Consider the following 17,896-nt stretch of genomic DNA (forward strand, 5'->3'; position numbering starts at 1 on the left):
CCACCAGGTCTCGGGGCTTGCCTGAAAATGTGGAAGAGAGAGAGAGAGCGAGAGCGAGAGAGAGAGAGAGCGAGAGAGTGCGAGTTTAACGACCTTTGGGATGCCTGGTGGAGGGGGATAGAGATAGAGATAGATAGATAGATAGAGTTTAAGGACCTTTGCGATGCCTGTGGGGGGAGGAGAGAGAGAGAGAGAGAGAGAGAGAGAGAGAGAGAGAGAGAGAGAGAGAGAGAGAGAGAGAGAGAGAACTTGTTCTTCAAACTTCTCATTCTCGTTGAAAAATTCGTGTGAGTTGGAGCCCAGAGGCAACCTCAGGGGCCATCTATCTTTTTGTTGTTGTTTTTGTTTTTTGTTTTTTTCTGAGACAGGGTCTCTCTGTGTAGCCCTGGCTGTCCTGGAACTCACTCTGTTGACCAGGCTGGCCTTGAACGCAGAAATCTGCCTTCCTCTGCCTCCCAAGTGCTGGGATTAAAGGCGTGTGCCACCACTGCTCCATCTCCCTGTCCCTCCCTGAGACAGGGTCTCTCACTGAGCCTGGAACTGCCATTTAAGCTAGACTGGCTGACCAGGGAGGCCCAGAGTCTCCTGTGTCTGCTTCCCCAGCTCTGGGATCCTAAGCACATGACACCACTCCTGATATTTTTAATGTAGGTTCTGGGGTTTGAGCTCAGGCCCTCATTGACTTTTGGATTTGCTGCTGTGTGTTTGGATGGTCTAGACAGTCTTACTGAACACACCCATGTATGTGCCTGGGCAAAAGTAGTTTTCTACTCTGAGGGAAGAAGGCCAGGTGGGATGTGATCCTGCCTTCTGCAGGGGATCCATTTGCGATATGTTTTTCCACATACAGTGGAGCCACATGTTCCTTCTGATTGAGGACCAAGGCGCCCAGGGCTATGAGCTGTTCTTCAAGACTCGGGAGCTGAAGAAGAAGTGGATGGAACAGTTTGAAATGGCCATGTGAGTCTCCTCTTCCTGCTATTTGGTTCAGTCTTCACATCACAAAAACATCAGCAACAATAAACTCAAAAACCCAAAAGATAAAAATATTTCTAAATATTTCTAAAACAAACAAAAAAGCAAAAAAACTAAGAACAAAAAGACAAACAAAACCCCCAAAACAAACAAAAAAACTCCCAAACAAAACCCAAACCAAACCCCTGCCCCACGCTCCCAAACCCCTTCCCCAAACCAAAGCCAAAGACTTGTCTCCTCAGTTTCTCCTCTACCTTTCCCTTCATTCTCTGCTCTTTCTTCTTCCCTTCTCTCGGTCTTCCTCTATGCACACACTCCCCACCACTTCTGTTTCTCTTTTTACCTTTCTCTTCTTCTACTCAATGTCCTCTTCCTGGTCCTCTGTCTTCTCCTCCACTGCCCTTCATTCTGTTGATGTGAAAATTATATAACTAAACCCCAAACATCTCACAGCTACAGTTCCATGGCATTTAACACATTCGAAATGTGTAATTTGCACCTCTTAGCTCCAAACTCACTCATCACCCTCAAAGGAGACCCCACACCCATTAAACAGCCGCTTCCCATCCTTCTCCTGCATCCGGCACCTGCTTGCCTGTTTCCTCTCTCTGTTGATGCTCACAGCATCTTGACTCACAATAGCTTGAAGTTGGGTGTGACTCAAACATCTATGGACGGATACCTTTATCCCATAGACTGCTGATCATCCACGTTCAGGATGAAGTATTGGTTCTCTGATTTCTCTCTCCAGCTCCAACATCTACCCAGAGAATGCTACAGCCAATGGACACGATTTTCAGATGTTCTCCTTTGAGGAGACCACTTCCTGCAAGGCCTGCCAGATGTTACTCAGGTGTGTATCTGGAACATCTTGAGCTTGCCCTGCTTCTCCTCTCTAGAGAGGTTCCCTGCTTGAGAGGAGGGAGGCCCTACTGGGACCCATTACTTCTCTTCTATACCTCTTCCTTCTCTCTTCCTCTGCTTCCTTTCTTCCTCCTCACTTCCTGCCTCTTTCTCCTCTTCCTTCTTTTACATAGTGTCTCCCTCAGTAGCCCAGGCTACACTTGGATGCAGAATCTGTTTCATCCCTCCAGTGCTGGAGTCGCGGGTGTACATCACTGAATTTGGCCTTTGCTTTTTTTCAAAGGGCATATATTGGTGGTTAGGGTGCCAGTAACTCCCCATGTCTCTCCTTTATCTCTCCTGCGTTCCAGAGGCACATTCTACCAGGGATATCGCTGTTACAGGTGCCGGGCACCTGCACACAAGGAGTGTCTGGGGAGGGTGCCTCCGTGTGGTCGTCATGGGCAAGGTATTTCTAGGATAATGTGAGGGAAGTGGGCTTGCCTCTCTGGAGGGGAGCTTCCTTCTGAATGAACTTTTTTCCTTCCTTAGATTTCTCAGGAACCATGAAGAAGGTAAGATCTGATTTTATTCTGTGCGTGGGAAATCACAGAGGCTCGTGAGAGAGGAACCAGAAGACCCCGGGGAATGAGCATCGTCATCCTTGGCTGGACAGGAACAGTGAAGGGCTAAGGAATCACCTGGCTGGGAATAGGTGCCTACTTCTATGCCTGCTTTTTTCATCCCTCCCTCCAGGACAAGCTACATCGAAGGGCCCAGGACAAGAAAAGGAATGAATTGGGTGAGTGTGCATATTGCGGTGAGGGAGGCAACTGCATGATACTCCCGGAGGGGGAGGAGGCTCCACCCCTGACCGTGTCCCCAACCTCTCATTGGGGGATTCTAGACAGGGGCTCCACCCTGGCCACGCCCCCTACCCCCTCACTGTGGAATTCTAGGCAGGGTCTTTACCTCTAGGCAATTGTGTAATTTCAGTTTCCTCAGTGTTAACACTGCAGTGGTATTGCTAGGAACCAGGGTAGATACACTTATCTTCAGTAGATGCTGTCCAACTTGTGTTCTAGTTTCTCCACACCATCATCACCACTTGGTATTATCAATCTTTTTCTTGTTGGGTTTGAAGACACAGCTTTGAGTGTTCTATTGACCACGTTGTTTCATCTCCCTCCACCAGGTCTGCCTAAGATGGAAGTGTTTCAGGAATACTATGGGATCCCCCCTCCACCTGGAGCCTTTGGACCATTTTTACGGCTCAACCCTGGGGACATTGTGGAGCTCACTAAGGCGGAGGCTGAACACAACTGGTGGGAGGTATGGACACTGGCTGTAGGAACCAGAGGCAAGGCATGAGTGTGGAGTTATGAATACAAATGACATGAAGGGGTCAGGGCACAGCCTCATGAGACTCTTGACTTGCTTCCTGAGGAATACACAGGTAAGATTGTGATTATGGTTCAAGTCAAGGTCATGGGTGCAGGGAATCTGAGGGGGTGGGGTCATAGTTTCAAGAGGTCCTGGAGTTGGCCCCTTGGGAAGGGTATGTGAGTGGAGATGTCTGGGGATGGTCATGTCCCTGGATCTATAGCTACCATGATGTCTTTTCTTCTACTGGTTAGATTTTTTTTTTTTTTTTTTTTTTTTTTTTTGGTTCTGGATATGAATCTCAGGGCTTCAAGGGTGCTAAGCAGTGATCTGTTGAGAATCCCTCTCGCTGAGGAATTCAAGGGTGCTAAGCAGCCTCAGTGAGAATCCCTTTCACTGAGGGATTCTAGGCAGGAGCTCTACCCACGAGCCATGCTTCCAACCTCTCAGTGGGGCATTCTAGACAGGGACTCTACCCGTAAACATGTCCCACTGAGGGATTCTAGGTGGGTGATCTAACCCTGAGCCACACCCTCAACCCCTCACTGGGGATTCTAGGTTGGGGCTCTACCTTTGAAACGTGTCCTGGGTAACTCATGTTGTATGAGAGATGAATGGATTATAGTAGCCATTGAGAGAAATGGATACACAATACACACATGCAAGTGATAGTCTCTCTCTCTCTCTCTCCTCTCTCTCTCTCTCTCTCTCTCTCTCTCTCTCTCTCTCACACACACACACACACACAAGGATACCTATATATTCTAATCATGTTTTGTCTCCTTCATTTTTAGGGAAGAAATACTGCTACAAATGAAGTCGGCTGGTTTCCCTGTAACAGAGTGCGTCCCTATGTCCATGTGAGTGCCTCAATTCTGGATTGTGTGAGGGTCAAGGGTTCAGATAGGGTCCTCGTGGACTGGGCCCGTCACGGGGGTGAGAGTGAGCCATGCACCCTCTCTGTGTCTCAGCCCCTCCCCATCCTGTTTATTGTGGCAGGTCACATCTTGCCAAACCAAGACCCCCTCTGCTTCTCTGAGCCACTTCTAGTCAGCATGCAACTGCTGATGCAGAAGCTTCTTGCTTTTTCTGTGGAACAACTTACATTTTCCCTGGGGTGTTGTATGGGACAGAGCAGATGCCCAGAGGCTGGGCCAGTCCCTCCCTTCTTTCCCACACACCGAGCTGAGTCCTGTGAAGGCATCATGGCCCCCTTCTTCCTGGCCATGCTCCTGATGGACAGATCTGTCGTTTCCTCCTTAGTGGCTCCCTATCATTACTATTTCTCTCTCTCTCTCTCTCTCTCTCTCTCTCTCTCTCTCTCTCTCTCTCTCTCTCTCTCTCTCTCTCTGTCTGATAAAGACAATCCTTGGAGAATTCCCTACATGCATAAAATATATTTTGATCACACTGACTCACCATTCACCCCCCACTTCCTCTCAGATCCACTCTCATCCCTACCAACTTTGTGCGGTTTTTAACTTTTTTTCTTCTAAAAATGACCCAGAGTGGAAGTTGTGCTGCCCATACACTGTGAAGCCATTGACCGGAGCTCTGTTTGTCTATCAGGGCCGCACCCTTTAAGTTCAGCATTCTTAATCCACCTTTAGATTTTTTCCGTCACTCTCTGCTTGTTTATCTACTTTGCTTGTGTGTGAGTGTGTATTGCATGGCCTGTATGTGGAGGTCAGAGGACAACTTGTAGGAGCAAAGTCTCCCCTTCCACTGGATCGATCCTGGGTATTGAACTTGTGAGCTCAGAGGCTGTGGTGAGAACCATTACTCACCAAGTCTCTTGCTGGCCCTAAATTAACTTTTACTTAATATCAAAACAATGGGCCTCATGATGACAGTTTTATATGTTTCTGCCATTGTTCTTTGCTCGAACTGTTAACTCCCCCAACTGTCTTCCCTTCCCCCTTTCCTGCTGTTCCCTATCCTCTTCCCAAACAGTTGCCCTTTATTTTCATGTTACATTTATATGCCCTCACTCTGAACTTAAGTATCTCTAGTGTCAAATCACATTGTAAGTTTCAAACTCCGTCATTCCTTCCAGATTGGGAATATTGATTGGTTATTTCAAGGTCTAGGCTGTGGCTCAGGGGTGTGTCTAGGCCCTGCTTAGAATCCCCCAATGAGGGGCTGGGATTGTGGTTAGGGGAGGAGCCTAGGATCTGTCAGTGAGGAGCTGAGACATAGCTAGGGGGTAGGGTGCTTGCTTTTAAGTACAAGGTCCCAGATAGCATCCCAACAAATTCTAAATGAGAACAAAACTACATCATCGACGCTTGACAGTTTAGTTGAGTGGTGAACAGCTTGGCTGGAAAGCAGTCGCCTTTATCTTCACAGCCATTCATGTGCCCATGGCCACCTCCCCACCTACCATCTCTGCAAGCAATGATTTGTATAATTTGCACATGTATAGTTTTAAGTGGTGAGCATTCATTGCACACAGACTTCAGAAGGCTATTGTCATACATGTATGTGATGTTGCTTGCACACAGACTTCAGAAGGCTATTGTCATACATGTATGTGATGTTGCTTGCACACAGACTTCAGAAGGCTATTGTCATACATGTATGTGGTGTTGCTTGCACACAGACTTCAGAAGGCTGTTGTCATACATGTATGTGGTGTTGCTTGCACACAGACTTCAGAAGGCTATTGTCATACATGTATGTGATGTTGCTTGCACACAGACTTCAGAAGGCTATTGTCATACATGTATGTGGTGTTGCTTGCACACAGACTTCAGAAGGCTGTTGTCATACATGTATGTGGTGTTGCTTGACTGTATTCACTGCTCCTGCCTCCTCCTCCCCTCCTCCTCCTCAGTCTTGTTTCTTCTCTTTCCTCCAGGCCTTCTTGATCTTACCCCCATGTCATCTATCTAAATAAACACCATCCTTGGTGTTCTAGTCTCATTTCTGTTGCTGGGATAAAATAGCCTGACCGGAAAGCAACTTGGGGGAGAAAAGGGTCTATTTCAGCGTATGGTTATAGCCCCTCGTCGTAGGGTGATCAAGGCAGGAGCTTCAGACAGATGCTCACATCACACTGACAGTCAAGAGCAGGGAGCAACACTGCCTGCCTTGTCACCTTCTCACTGACTTGTGCTCAACTCAGTTTATCCTCTTATAAAGTTCAGGACCTCCTGCCTAGGGAGTGATCGCCCACAGTGGGCTGGGCTTTCTATATCAGTTAATATAATTTAGAAAATCCCCCACAGACACACCCACTGGGTGCCCGATCAACACAGTCCTCATGGAGACTCTTTTTATAGGTGATTGTAGTTTGGGTCATGTTGAAAATCTAGTCATCATACTTGGCTTGAGGTTGACACGTGTAAACTATATATAATATGATGTAAACACAGGAGGGAAACAGGGTTCTAGACTTGTTTCTCCCATAAATAGCACATACCTGGAACATGGAACCAATTCAGCAAATGTTAGTGGAGTGGATGTGTGTGGGCGTCCCTGAAGTCTTCAAGGCAAGGGCATCTTTTCTGAGTGTGGTTTTTGTCTGTGTTCCCAGGGCCCTCCTCAGGACCTGTCTGTGCATCTCTGGTGAGTACAGTCATGTTTCCTTACTTTAAAATGGGTATCTGTTGTGTGGTGGGTGGGTTAAGGGAGAACTCAGGCTAAACATGGAGGCTTTCATAATGATCCGTAGTTTATTATTTGGACTTCAAGCACTTCTGAGTTTATCCTGGGCTAAGAACTGTGGGGGAAGGACAGGGGAAAGGAAGGTCCCTGATTCTGGGCACTTACGAAAGTCACAGTGACAGTCATGATGGTGGGGGTGATGATCGTGGTAATGGTCATGATGGTGATAGTGCTGATAGTGGTGATGATGGTGGTGGTGGTGGTGGTGGTGGTGGTGGTGGTGGTGGCAGCAGCGGTGGTGATAGTGCTGCTGATAATGATCGTGGTAATCGTTGTGATGGTAATGATGATGGATTATGGTGTGATGGTGGTGATGGTAGTGATGATGGTGGTATGGTGGTGGTGAAGGTAGTAAATGTGGTGATGTTTGTGATGGTGATGGCAATAGTGGTGATGGTGTTGACTGTAGAGAGGAGAGAGAGTATGATAGTGATGAATATGATGGTGGTGAGAATGACAGCAGCAGTAATGATGGTGTTGAGAGCAGTGTGGTGATGGTGATACTGTTGAAGGTGATGGTGATGCTGTTCATATACAAAGGATGTTAAATATACATGTATATATTCCCCCACAATATATAGAAATGGAGTTACATATATGGTTATACATTATATATGCATTTGTAATATTCATGCTATATATATCATCATAACATTCTACATGTACTTACACATATAAATATAGATACTTCAGCATGTATTGTGTAAGGAGACAGACATGGCTGGTGAAACAACTCAGTGGATAAAAGTGCTTTTTTATCCACTAGGGTGGAGCCCTGCCTAGGATCTGACAGTGAGGAGCTGAGAAATAGCTAGGTGGTAGGGTGCCTGCTTTTCATGTACAAGGCCCCAAATATCATCACATCATGATAGTGGTGGTGGTGGTGGTGGTGGTGTTGATGATGAGGCACACCACTCAAGTTCAGAGTGAGGGCACATAAAAATAACATGAAAATAAAGGGGAACTGTTTGGGAAGAGGATAGGGAACAGCAGGAAAGGGGGAAGGGAGGACAGTTGGGGGTGTTAACAACTGGGACCTCCTGCTAAGTCCCAGGACCTGAGTTCAAGGAATAAAACAAGTCTATCTCTCCAGTGGGAGGAGAGACCTGATCGCTGTCTTCACTGTAGTATGGGATATTTTGTGGGCCTGGTCCTTTAGATGACCCTGTGCTCTTCAGCGGCAGTTGGCTCTTCTGGGGACAGGAGAGGATAAAAAAGCCAGCAGAGACCGAGACAGTGGAGGAGCAGCGAGAAGAGGGGAGGAGAAGTCGAGGCCCAGAGACAGGAGAGGAGAAGGAGCATTGAGCAGGGCTGGGAAAAGAGTAGAGAAGAGATTCTGCAGAGTGAAAGGGGAGCCGGCTGGAGGTGAAGCAGGCTTGCGGACTGAAGGGACAGTTGGTGGCAGCTGAGCCAGGAGGAGCTGGGCTGAGCCGGAGATGTCTGTTAGGAGGCGGATAAAGAAGAACCGTGAAGAGCCCACAAATGAAGTAGCTATGTAAGTTTATACAGACAGAAATTATAAACAAAGTAACATTTTACAGGCTCCTTCTTTTCACTCTTTACAAAAAGCCACACTCTACATCTAAATCAGCAACAATAAAGAAATTTAAAGGAGACATAAATGTATCACATCACAGTATATTATATTACAGTCATATTTACATTTGCATTCACTGTGTTTTGATGTATTCAGAATGGAGTGCAGTCATTGTCTATAGTTCAGATCATTCTACTCGTCCCACGCCCTGTCCTCTAAGCAGGATTCCCCTGACCAGTCTCAGCACCCATGAATCTGCTCTCTCTCTCTCTCTCTCTCTCTCTCTCTCCCTTCCCCCTCTCCCCTGCTGTGGACATTTCTCACATGGAGTCACACACTGTGCGAGCCTTTGGTGTCTGGTTTTTACACTGGCCTTGGTGTCCTTGAAACCTCACTGTGTGAGTGTGATGTCTTTGAGGCCTCACTGTGTGAATATGCCATCCTTGAGGTCTCACTGTGTGAGCCTGGTGTCCTTGAGGACCCACTGTGTGAGCCTGGTGTCCTTGAGGACCCACTGTGTGAGCCTGGTGTCCTTGAGGACCCACTGTGGCTGTGCACAGGCCGCATTCCTTTTTAAGTTGGCTTTTAATTGTTCTGTTTTTTCTTTTTAAACATTGCATTAAAATACTACTGATTTATTTCAGGCCTTCCCTTAAGTGTTTTTACACTTTGTGTGTGGGCGTGCATGTGTGCATGCGTGTGTATATGCATGCATGCACATGTGTATGTGCACGTGTGTGTGTGTGTGTGTATGTGTGTGTGTATATATGTGTGTGTGTGTGTGTGTGTGTGTGTAGGTCAGAGAAAAACTTGCAGGAGTTGCTTCTCTTTCTATCTAGTGGTTCCCAGGGATTGAACTCAAGTTCTCAGGCTTGGCAGCAAGCTCCTTCACCTGCTGAGCCCTCCTGCTAGCCCTTCCCTTAACCTGTGTATCTGAGGCTGACACCTCATTCTACCTTGGTGCTCACAGCGATTAGTCTCTAAAGTGAGGTTGGAAGATGCCCATCAAAAAAAAAATGGCCAAATTCCAGGGATCCCCAAAAGCCTGAGCTTCAACCCAACCCTGTACCCCTTGGCATGACTGACTCAAGTGTGTCCTGGCAGGTATGCGGGCCCCATGGAACGAGCGGGAGCTGAGGGCATCCTTACCAACCGCTCTGACGGGACCTACCTGGTGCGGCAGAGGGTGAAAGATACAGCAGAGTTCGCCATCAGCATTAAGTAACTCCTCCCCCTGACCACGCCCCTTTGACCTGGGTTCCTCTCTCCCTGACCACACCCCCTCTGACGTGGGACCCTCCCTTACTGATCATGCCCCCCTCTGTCCTGGCCTTCTCTCTCTCTAACCACACCCTTTTGCCCTGGGCGATCCTTCCTCTCTGACCTGGGCTTGCCAAGGCTGTCTTGTCGTTTACCATACAAAAGTGAACACTCGTCCGCAGGCGCCTCTTACTGAGCTACCGTTTTCTACAGACTTTCTCTGTCCTCTTCCCGCCCTTCCCTTGTGCCCCCTTCCTTCTCCCTCCCACTGCATCTTTTCTCTCTATTCTTATTTGAGGCCAACACTTTTAGCTTTAATGTGTGCTTTAGAAGCTGTAGTATTTGTCTTCCTGTGTCTGACTTATTTCACTTAACATAACGTCCTCCAGTTCCTCCGGGTTAGACGCTATCTATCCTTTCCTGGCTGAATTATGTTTCACTGTGTGTGTCTGTCATAGTTTCTTCATCTATGGACACCTTATTGATTTCGTGTTCTGGCCATTGTTGATAGTTCTGCAGGCTTGTTGCTATCATGTGGCTATGCTCACCAAATATCCTTGGGAAATAAAATCTAGCTGCCCCAGGACAGATCTCCTGGTCTCCACACTGTAACTGACTTCCATCCCTACCGTTGAACTGTGACTTTCACTTGTGTTATTTTTTTGTTATTTGTGGACATGTATGTGGGAATTTACCAATGTGTCCACACGTGGATGCCGCAGGCTGATTATAGGTGTTTTTCAAGAAATCAAAATTATTTATTTATTTATTTTTTATTTATGTGTGGGAAGACATGTGTGCCACAGCACATGTGTGGAGTCAATGACAATTTGTTGGAGTCAGCTCTCTCTTTCCACAATATAGGTATCAGGGCTTGAACTCATGTTGTTAGACTTGGCGGCAAGAGCCATCTCAGCAGTCCCTACCTTGAGTTTTGAAGCATTATTTTCCACTGAGAACAGGCTCTGCTGGCTGCCAGCGAGTCCTAGGGAACCCCCTGTCTCTGCCTCCCTGGACTGGGGTTATAAGTGTCCCCTTGCTCATGTTATATGGGTACTGGGAGTCAAACTCTAGTCCTCATGCTTGAAAACAAGCACTTAGCCATCTCCCCAACCCCTAAAGACATTTCCTCAGTTTTGGTTGAGGAACAGAATCCTAGCTTCATCAAGAGTTTGCAACCTCACAGGGTCCTTTGCCCACCCAATCCTCTCTAGAATTTTGGTTGTGCTTTTTCTTGGCAACAGCCATAAGACTGGGGTCAGATGGCACCTAAATGTAGTTTTGATTTGCATCTGCACAATAGCTTCAGAAACTACCCCATGATAGGAGCTGGGGAGATGGCTGTTTGAGAAAAGCTCTCCACCCCACATTCAGGCCTCGGTGTGATATCTCGGCAGCCACTTAAAGCCGAGTCTGGCTGTGCTCGTGACCCCAACAACTGGAGAGGGAGAGGCAGGAGGATCCTCGGGTGTCACTGGCCAGCCTCTTGTAATCCCTGAACTCTAGGACACTGGAGGGTGGACACACACGGCTTGTGGAGGGGTCACATGAAGTGTGGGGAAAGTAGTCATTGCGCCGGGCGGGGCCCACTCCACCTGTGCACGGGACGGGATGGTGCAGCCACCTCGCGTGCCAAGCTCAGTGCAGCATCAGGGAGGCAGCTGAGCTGGCTGACGGCTCTACTCTGTTTCCAACATTATTTTTTTAGCTTTGTGGTTTTCCAGTAGTTTTGTGAGAGTTCACCGGTTTGAAAACATTTATGTCTAGTGTGCCCATGCACGGTGGTGCCATTTGGAGGTTGGAGGTTGGAGGACAACTTGTAGAAGTCAGTTCTCACTTTCCCACGTGAGGGTCGTGGGGTTTGAACTCAAGCTGCCAAGCTTTGTGGCAAGGCCCTTTACTTGCTGACCCATCTGGGTGACCTCTCGGCAATTAAAAAGCAAAAGCATTTCCAGGGTTTTTGTGTTACCTGGCTTCCCCCTTGGCAGAAATGGCCATCTTCTCTCTATGCCATCTTTTTTAGCGTGCTGTATACCATATTCAAGAGGTTGTGTGTCTCTTTCCATTTCATTGTTCTGTGATCCTCCACATTCACAGAGGCCCCCCCCCCCCCCGTTTTTGAGTCCTTCCTATTCCCCCATCTTTCATGTTGTGTAGCAGTCTTTTTCTCTCTATCCAATGACATCCTCTTTGCAGGGTCCTACTGGCTTCTTAACACACCCTTGAGGTAAGGGGTTTACATGGTGCACCACTGTGATAAAGTCCCTAACAAAAGCAACTTAGTGGAGAAAGGGTTTGTTCAGCTTGCTGGTGGAGAGAACTGTCCACTCTAGGGGGAGAAGGCACGGTGGCGGGAGCTGAGGCAGCTGGATGAATCGTATCCACATTCAGGGAGCAGGCTGTGTCTTAGGGATTCTATTGCTGTGGGAAACCCCCCTGGCCCAGAGCACCTTGGGGAAGAAAGAGTTTGTTTCAGCTTACACTTCAACGTCATAAGCTCCATCACTGAACTCAAGGCAGGAACTGGGGCGCCAAGAGCTGAAGCAGAGGCCGTGGAGTATCACGGCTTACTGGCTTGCTCAGCCTGCTTTCTGGTAGAACCACCAGCCTAGGGATGGAGCCACCCACAGAGGGCTGGGTTCTTCCGTATCCATTATCAAGCAAGACAATGCCCCACAGGCCAATCTGAAGGGAACATTTTTTTTTTTTTTCAATTATGGTTCCCTCTTTCCAAATGACTATAGTTTGTGTCAAGTTCATGTAAAACTAGCCAGCGCAGAGGTGAGTGCTGGGTGTTTGGCTTGCTTTCTCTTTTTTTTTCTTCAGTCCAGAACTTCAGTCTACAGGATGGTGCCCTCCTCAGTCTGGGTGGGGCTTCTCCTGTCAGTTAACTCACTGCAGAAACTCCAGCACAGACATGCCCAGAGGTCTTCTCTGGTGATTCTAGGTCCTGTCAGGCTGGCCTTCAAGATGAGCCACCTCAGGGAGAACAGGAAACTCCTTCTACATAAGGCAATGAATGGAAGGTTTAGCGTAGCAGAGACCCCAGGAAGGGCTGGGTCGGGCTCTGTTCTGGACTTTGAACTGCAGGGCTTCCTTTGCTTGAAGGAGTCCAGGTTGATTCTTCTGTCCTGGGTGGATGTGTGATAGAGATCCTTAGACTTGGGACTCAACCGTCTGATTATCTTTCTCCCTCGCCGCAGGTATAACGTGGAGGTCAAGCATATTAAAATCATGACGTCAGAGGGGTTGTACCGGATCACAGAGAGGAAGGCTTTCCGGGGCCTTCCGGTAAGGGCTGCGACTGGCTAACGCTACTTAAGCTGCTCCGAGCCCATGCGACAGTGTCTGCACCTGTATCTTAGGGGCCTTACTTTATATTTAGAGAAGCTGGGTGGGATCTTGCCCCCAAATCTCTTAATCTGTTATCTTCTAGAACATTGGCTTCAGCTCCATTTCACTCCCTGGTGCCCTTTAAATACTTGAACCATATATTTTATATTTTTCCTTTCTATGCTTGCTACGCCTATTGAAAATGCTCTACATGAGACTTAACCAAAGAACATACTCTCTGCTGGGTGTTTCTGAGACTTCCTTTGTCAATGCAAGTAACCTGAGTCTCTTTACCTTAGCTTCAGGCAGACTCTTCAGACAAGAGCAAAAAGTAGCTGTATCAAAGTACCACAAAAAGAGTCTCTAGGCCACATAATGAAATTCTCCACTGAAACCTCTTGGGCCAGGTCTGCACAGTTCAAATCACTCTCAGCAACAAAGTCTTCTACATCCCTACTAGGATGGCCCATTAGCCCCATTTAAGGCATTCCACTGCTTTCCAAATCTAACGTCCCCAAATCTACATTCTTCTAAACAAAAAGCATGGTCAGGCCTAGCGCAGCAATACTACAGTCCCTCGTACCAATTCTGTCCTAGGGTTTTATTGCTGTGAACAGACACCAGGACCAAGGCAACATTTAATTGGGGCTGGATTATAGGTTCAGAGGTTCAGTCCAGTATCATCGAGGCAGGAGCATGGCAGCATCCAGGCAGGCCTGGTGCAGGCCGAGCTGAGGGTTCTACAACTTCATCTGAAGGTTGCTAGCAGAATTCTGACTTCCAGGCAGTTAGGATATGAGGGTCTTAAAGCCCACGCTGACAGTGACACACCTATTCCAACAAGGTCACACCACCAAATAGTGCCCCTCCCTGGGCAAACACGCTCAAACCACCACACTCACTCTTTGTTATAGATAAGACTCAAGCCCCACCCTTTGCCTGCCTGTTTCTCAGGCCTCCAGAACACATATGCTTGCAGATCTCCAAACTGGCTCCGCATGGCCTGTCTTGCTGAGAATTAATGAGTGTTTAGCTAGTGTCTGCAGTCCTGTTAATTCTTTCTATCCTTTTCTAGCCATTTAAACAGATTGGTGTATGTAAGTCATGATCAGTAGACCTGAGAAGAAACTTAAAATTAGACTCCTCTTCTTCTTCTTCCTCTTCTTCCTCTTCTTCCTCTTCTTCCTCTTCCTCCTCTTCCTTTCCCTCTTCCTCCTCCTCCTCCTCCTCCTCCTCCTCCTCCTCCTCCTCCTCCTCCTCCTCCTCCTCCTCCTCCTCCTCCTCTTCTTCTTCTTCTTCTTCTTCTTCTTCTTCTTCCTTCTTCCTCCTCCTCCTCCTCCTCCTCCTCTCTTCATCCTCTTCCTCCTCCTCCTCCTCCCTTTATGTGCATACTCACTATAGTGAAACTGTGAGGGTCACAGACTCTGTGGAGGCAGGTCTCTCCTTCTATTTTTACATGGGTTCTGGAATGGAATCCATGTCTCCATGTTTTTGAGGCAAGAATTTGACCCACCGAGCCATCTCACCAGCCCTGCCCCCAATTTTCTTTTTTCTTTTTTTGAATGACATTGGATATTTTCAGTATGGATCTCTCTAGTAGGGATTTTTAAAATTTTTATTATTTTTATTTATTTTTATTTTTTGTGGAACACCCTTGAATTTGGACCCAACTAGTTATTTGACACTAGCATGAGCCATTTGTGAAAGAAATATCCATAACTCAACACACTGGGAAGCTGAAATCAAATACAAAGTCTTTTACAGAGGCCAGGTCTAAAACTTAGCGGCCACCATGATAAGCTTGGCTGCTGTGGGACCTGGGCAGAGCACTTGGTGCCTCTACCTTCATTTCTGTTTATAAAATGAGAGAGGGCTGGCAAGCTGGGTAATGGTGATTCCCACCGATCAAACCAAGTCAGTGCCGACAGTCAACAGCTGCTGTTCTAAAGATGGAAGAAGACTGGCCTCTACAGAGTCTGTGGCCTTCACAGGTTCACTGTATTGAGTACGCACACACACAATCACTGCCATCATCTAATTTTGAAGTGATAAATTTTCATTTAGTGACCTCAGTTTCTTCTCAGGTCTACTGATCATGGGAAAGGCCGGCATGACTTTGATCCCTTGAACCTGCATGGTGGACGGTGAGAAGCAACTCCTACAAGTTGACTTCTGACTGCCACATGTGTTCCTTGACATTCATCTGTAATAAAAAAGTATTAATAAATCCTGATGCAGGGATCCTTCCCATCTTAAGCCATTTATATTCCTGGATGAGAGACACACATTTTTAATTATGCCTTAGGCAGCACAGTAGCTGGGCAGCTGCTGACCCTCCATGCGGTTAGACTCCACTTTCCCCTTGATAGCCCCAAGTCATCACTTGCTGTTTACTGTGTTCTGTCCTCTGGGCCATGATCTCTTGGCCCTTAGCCCACGGTGGCTCCCTCCCCCTCCCCGTCCATTCTCTTCCCTGGAAGCTCTCCTCCTGCTCCTTCCTCATGGTCTCTAGCTAGGAAACTTCAACCTGATCTGTGCTCGGGCTACTGTAGACTCCAAATCTTGGAGGCCAGCACATAGCATTACAATAATCAGTAAAAGACAAAACCTCAACATTCATTCCCCAAAGAAACAAACAAACAAGCAAACAGACAACAAATATAAAATTGGAGAATTGGGAACATCCTCATCACTTGGGGTTCCTAGGAGACCTTGGCGACATGTTCTGTGCACACTGGTCTGTGCTTAGATGACTACTAATTATAGGCATTTATATATTATAATTATAAGGCATTGATGGGAGGCCTTGAATTTGGCGAGCCTATTTGGTAAGCTTGACAGGAAGTAAAATGAACTGGCTGTCTGGCAAGAACCCGCCTTTGCCTGTGGTGCCTGTTGGCTACTTTGTTCATTGCTGTGAGAAAACAACTGACAAAGCAGTTTAAAGAGGGGTACAGACTGAGGCCGGGAGCCTGAGGAGGCCGGCCATGTTGCTTCCGAGTCAAGGAGCAGGGAGAAATGGAGGCTGCTGCTCCACTGGCTTTTCCTTTTTATTCAACCTTAATGAATGGGACTGAGCCGCCCATGCTCAGAGGGCTTGGCCCTTTTCAGTTAACTCAGTGTAGACATGGCCACAGGTATTCTCTTAGGGAAGTCAACACCCAGCACAGGGCCCCTTCCACACGTGGTCCCTGCTGTTCCAGTAGAGAAAGGAGTTTCCCATCACAGGGGCTGTTTGGAGTGCAGACAAAGGCTTGGGCTCTGCTGCACGGTGGGCTGGCCATTTGGGATAATGACTATTCTGTGGTTATTTTTCCAGGAACTGGTGGAGTTTTATCAGCATAATTCCCTCAAAGATTGCTTCAAGTCGCTGGATACCACCTTGCAGTTTCCTTATAAGGAACCTGAGAGGAGAGCTATCAACAAGCCCCCGGGTAGGAGGAGGATGCAGGCTGGAGGGCTGCACAGTGCCTTCTCTTGCTGGAGGGAGAGCCAAGGCTTCCAGGGCCTGCCCGCTCACCTTCCCGCCTGCTTGCTAGCCTGTCTGCTTGCCCACCCGTCCGCCTGCCTGTCTGCCTGCTGCCTGCCTGTCTGCCTGCCTGCCTGCCTGCCTGTCTGCTTGCCCGCCTGCCCGCCTGCCCACCTGCCTGCCTGCCCGCCCGCCTGCCTGCCTGCCTGCTGCCTGCCTGTCTGTCTGCCTGCCTGCCTGCCTGCCTGCCTGCTGCCCGCTCACCTGCTTGCCCACCTGCCTGCCTGCCTGACCGCCTGCTGTCTGCCTGCCTGCCTGCCTGACCGCCTGCTGCCTGCCTGCTGCCTGCCTGCTGCCTGCCTGCTGCCCGCTTGCCTGCTTGCCCACCTGCCTGCCTGACCACCTGCTGTCTGTCTGCCTGCCTGCCTGCTGCCTGCTGCCTGCCTGACCGCCTGCCTCCCTGTATCTTTTTTTTTTTTTTAAGATTCTTTATCCAATGCTTATTTATGTGGCATTGTGTAGTGTTGGAGATGTCTCCTTTTATTTGTTAAAGGTTTATTTATATGTGTGCTGTATGTGTACATCTGTGTGTGTGTTCCACACTAGTGCAGTATCTGCAGTAGCCAGAAAAGGGCACTAAGTCCCTGGAGCTGGAGTCATAGGTGGCTGTGAACTGTCCAATGTGGGTACTGGGAACCCAACCCAGGTCTTCTGGAAGAGTGGCAAGCATGCTTTCTTTTTCTTTTTCCTTCCTTCTTTCCTTCCTTCCTTCCTTCCTTCCTTCCTTCCTTCCTCCCTCCCTCCCTCCCTCCCTCCCTCCCTCCCTCCCTCCCTCCCTCCCTCCTTCCTTCCTTCCTTCCTTCCTTCCTTCCTTCCTTCCTTCCTTCCTTCCTTCCTTCCTTCCTTCTTATTCTTTTTGAGGCAGGGTTCCTCTATGTAGTCTTGGCTGTTCTGAAACTTGCTCTATAGAGCAGGCTGGCCTTGAACCCAGAAATTTACCTGTGTCTGTCTTCTGAGTGCTGTGTACCAGCACTGGCTGGCTGTAGCCAGCATTCTTAATTACTGAGTTATCTTTCTAGCCCTTAGTTTTTAATATATATGTATATATAATTTGCATATATGTTGATATAATAATAATTATTATTTAATCTTTGTTTATAATCCAGTTATCCCCCTCCCGGTCCGCCCTCTGACTGTTTCTAATTTCTAAGAGGATGTCCCCCACCCCTACCCCACCCCACCAGACCTCCCCACTCCCTGGGGACTCAAGCCTTTCAAGGGTTAGGTGCCTCTTCTCTCACTGAGGCCAGACCAGGCAGTCCTCTGCTGTACATGTGTTGGGGGCCTCATATCAGCTGGTGTGTGCTGCCTAGTTGGTGGCTCAGCGTCTGAGAGATCTCAGAGTCCTGGTTAATTGAGACTGCTGG

At 48.0% G+C, this 17,896-nt stretch overlaps 1 protein-coding gene across 1 annotated transcript in view; it reads left to right on the forward strand.

Moving 5' to 3' along the window:
* Nucleotides 1-17,896, forward strand: part of Vav1 (vav guanine nucleotide exchange factor 1) — a 67,947-nt gene that overhangs the window by 25,764 nt on the left and 24,287 nt on the right. The window contains exons 15-25 of the mRNA XM_052193711.1: nt 851-960; nt 1,727-1,828; nt 2,190-2,287; nt 2,371-2,393; nt 2,575-2,620; nt 3,014-3,150; nt 3,996-4,061; nt 6,740-6,771; nt 9,512-9,628; nt 12,871-12,958; nt 16,320-16,434. Of these exons, the coding sequence (XP_052049671.1) occupies nt 851-960; nt 1,727-1,828; nt 2,190-2,287; nt 2,371-2,393; nt 2,575-2,620; nt 3,014-3,150; nt 3,996-4,061; nt 6,740-6,771; nt 9,512-9,628; nt 12,871-12,958; nt 16,320-16,434 (934 nt within the window). The remainder of the gene's footprint in view (nt 1-850; nt 961-1,726; nt 1,829-2,189; nt 2,288-2,370; nt 2,394-2,574; nt 2,621-3,013; nt 3,151-3,995; nt 4,062-6,739; nt 6,772-9,511; nt 9,629-12,870; nt 12,959-16,319; nt 16,435-17,896) is intronic.

This window comes from Apodemus sylvaticus, chromosome 9 (genome assembly GCF_947179515.1).
Source record: "Apodemus sylvaticus chromosome 9, mApoSyl1.1, whole genome shotgun sequence".
Lineage (NCBI taxonomy): Eukaryota > Metazoa > Chordata > Mammalia > Rodentia > Muridae > Apodemus > Apodemus sylvaticus.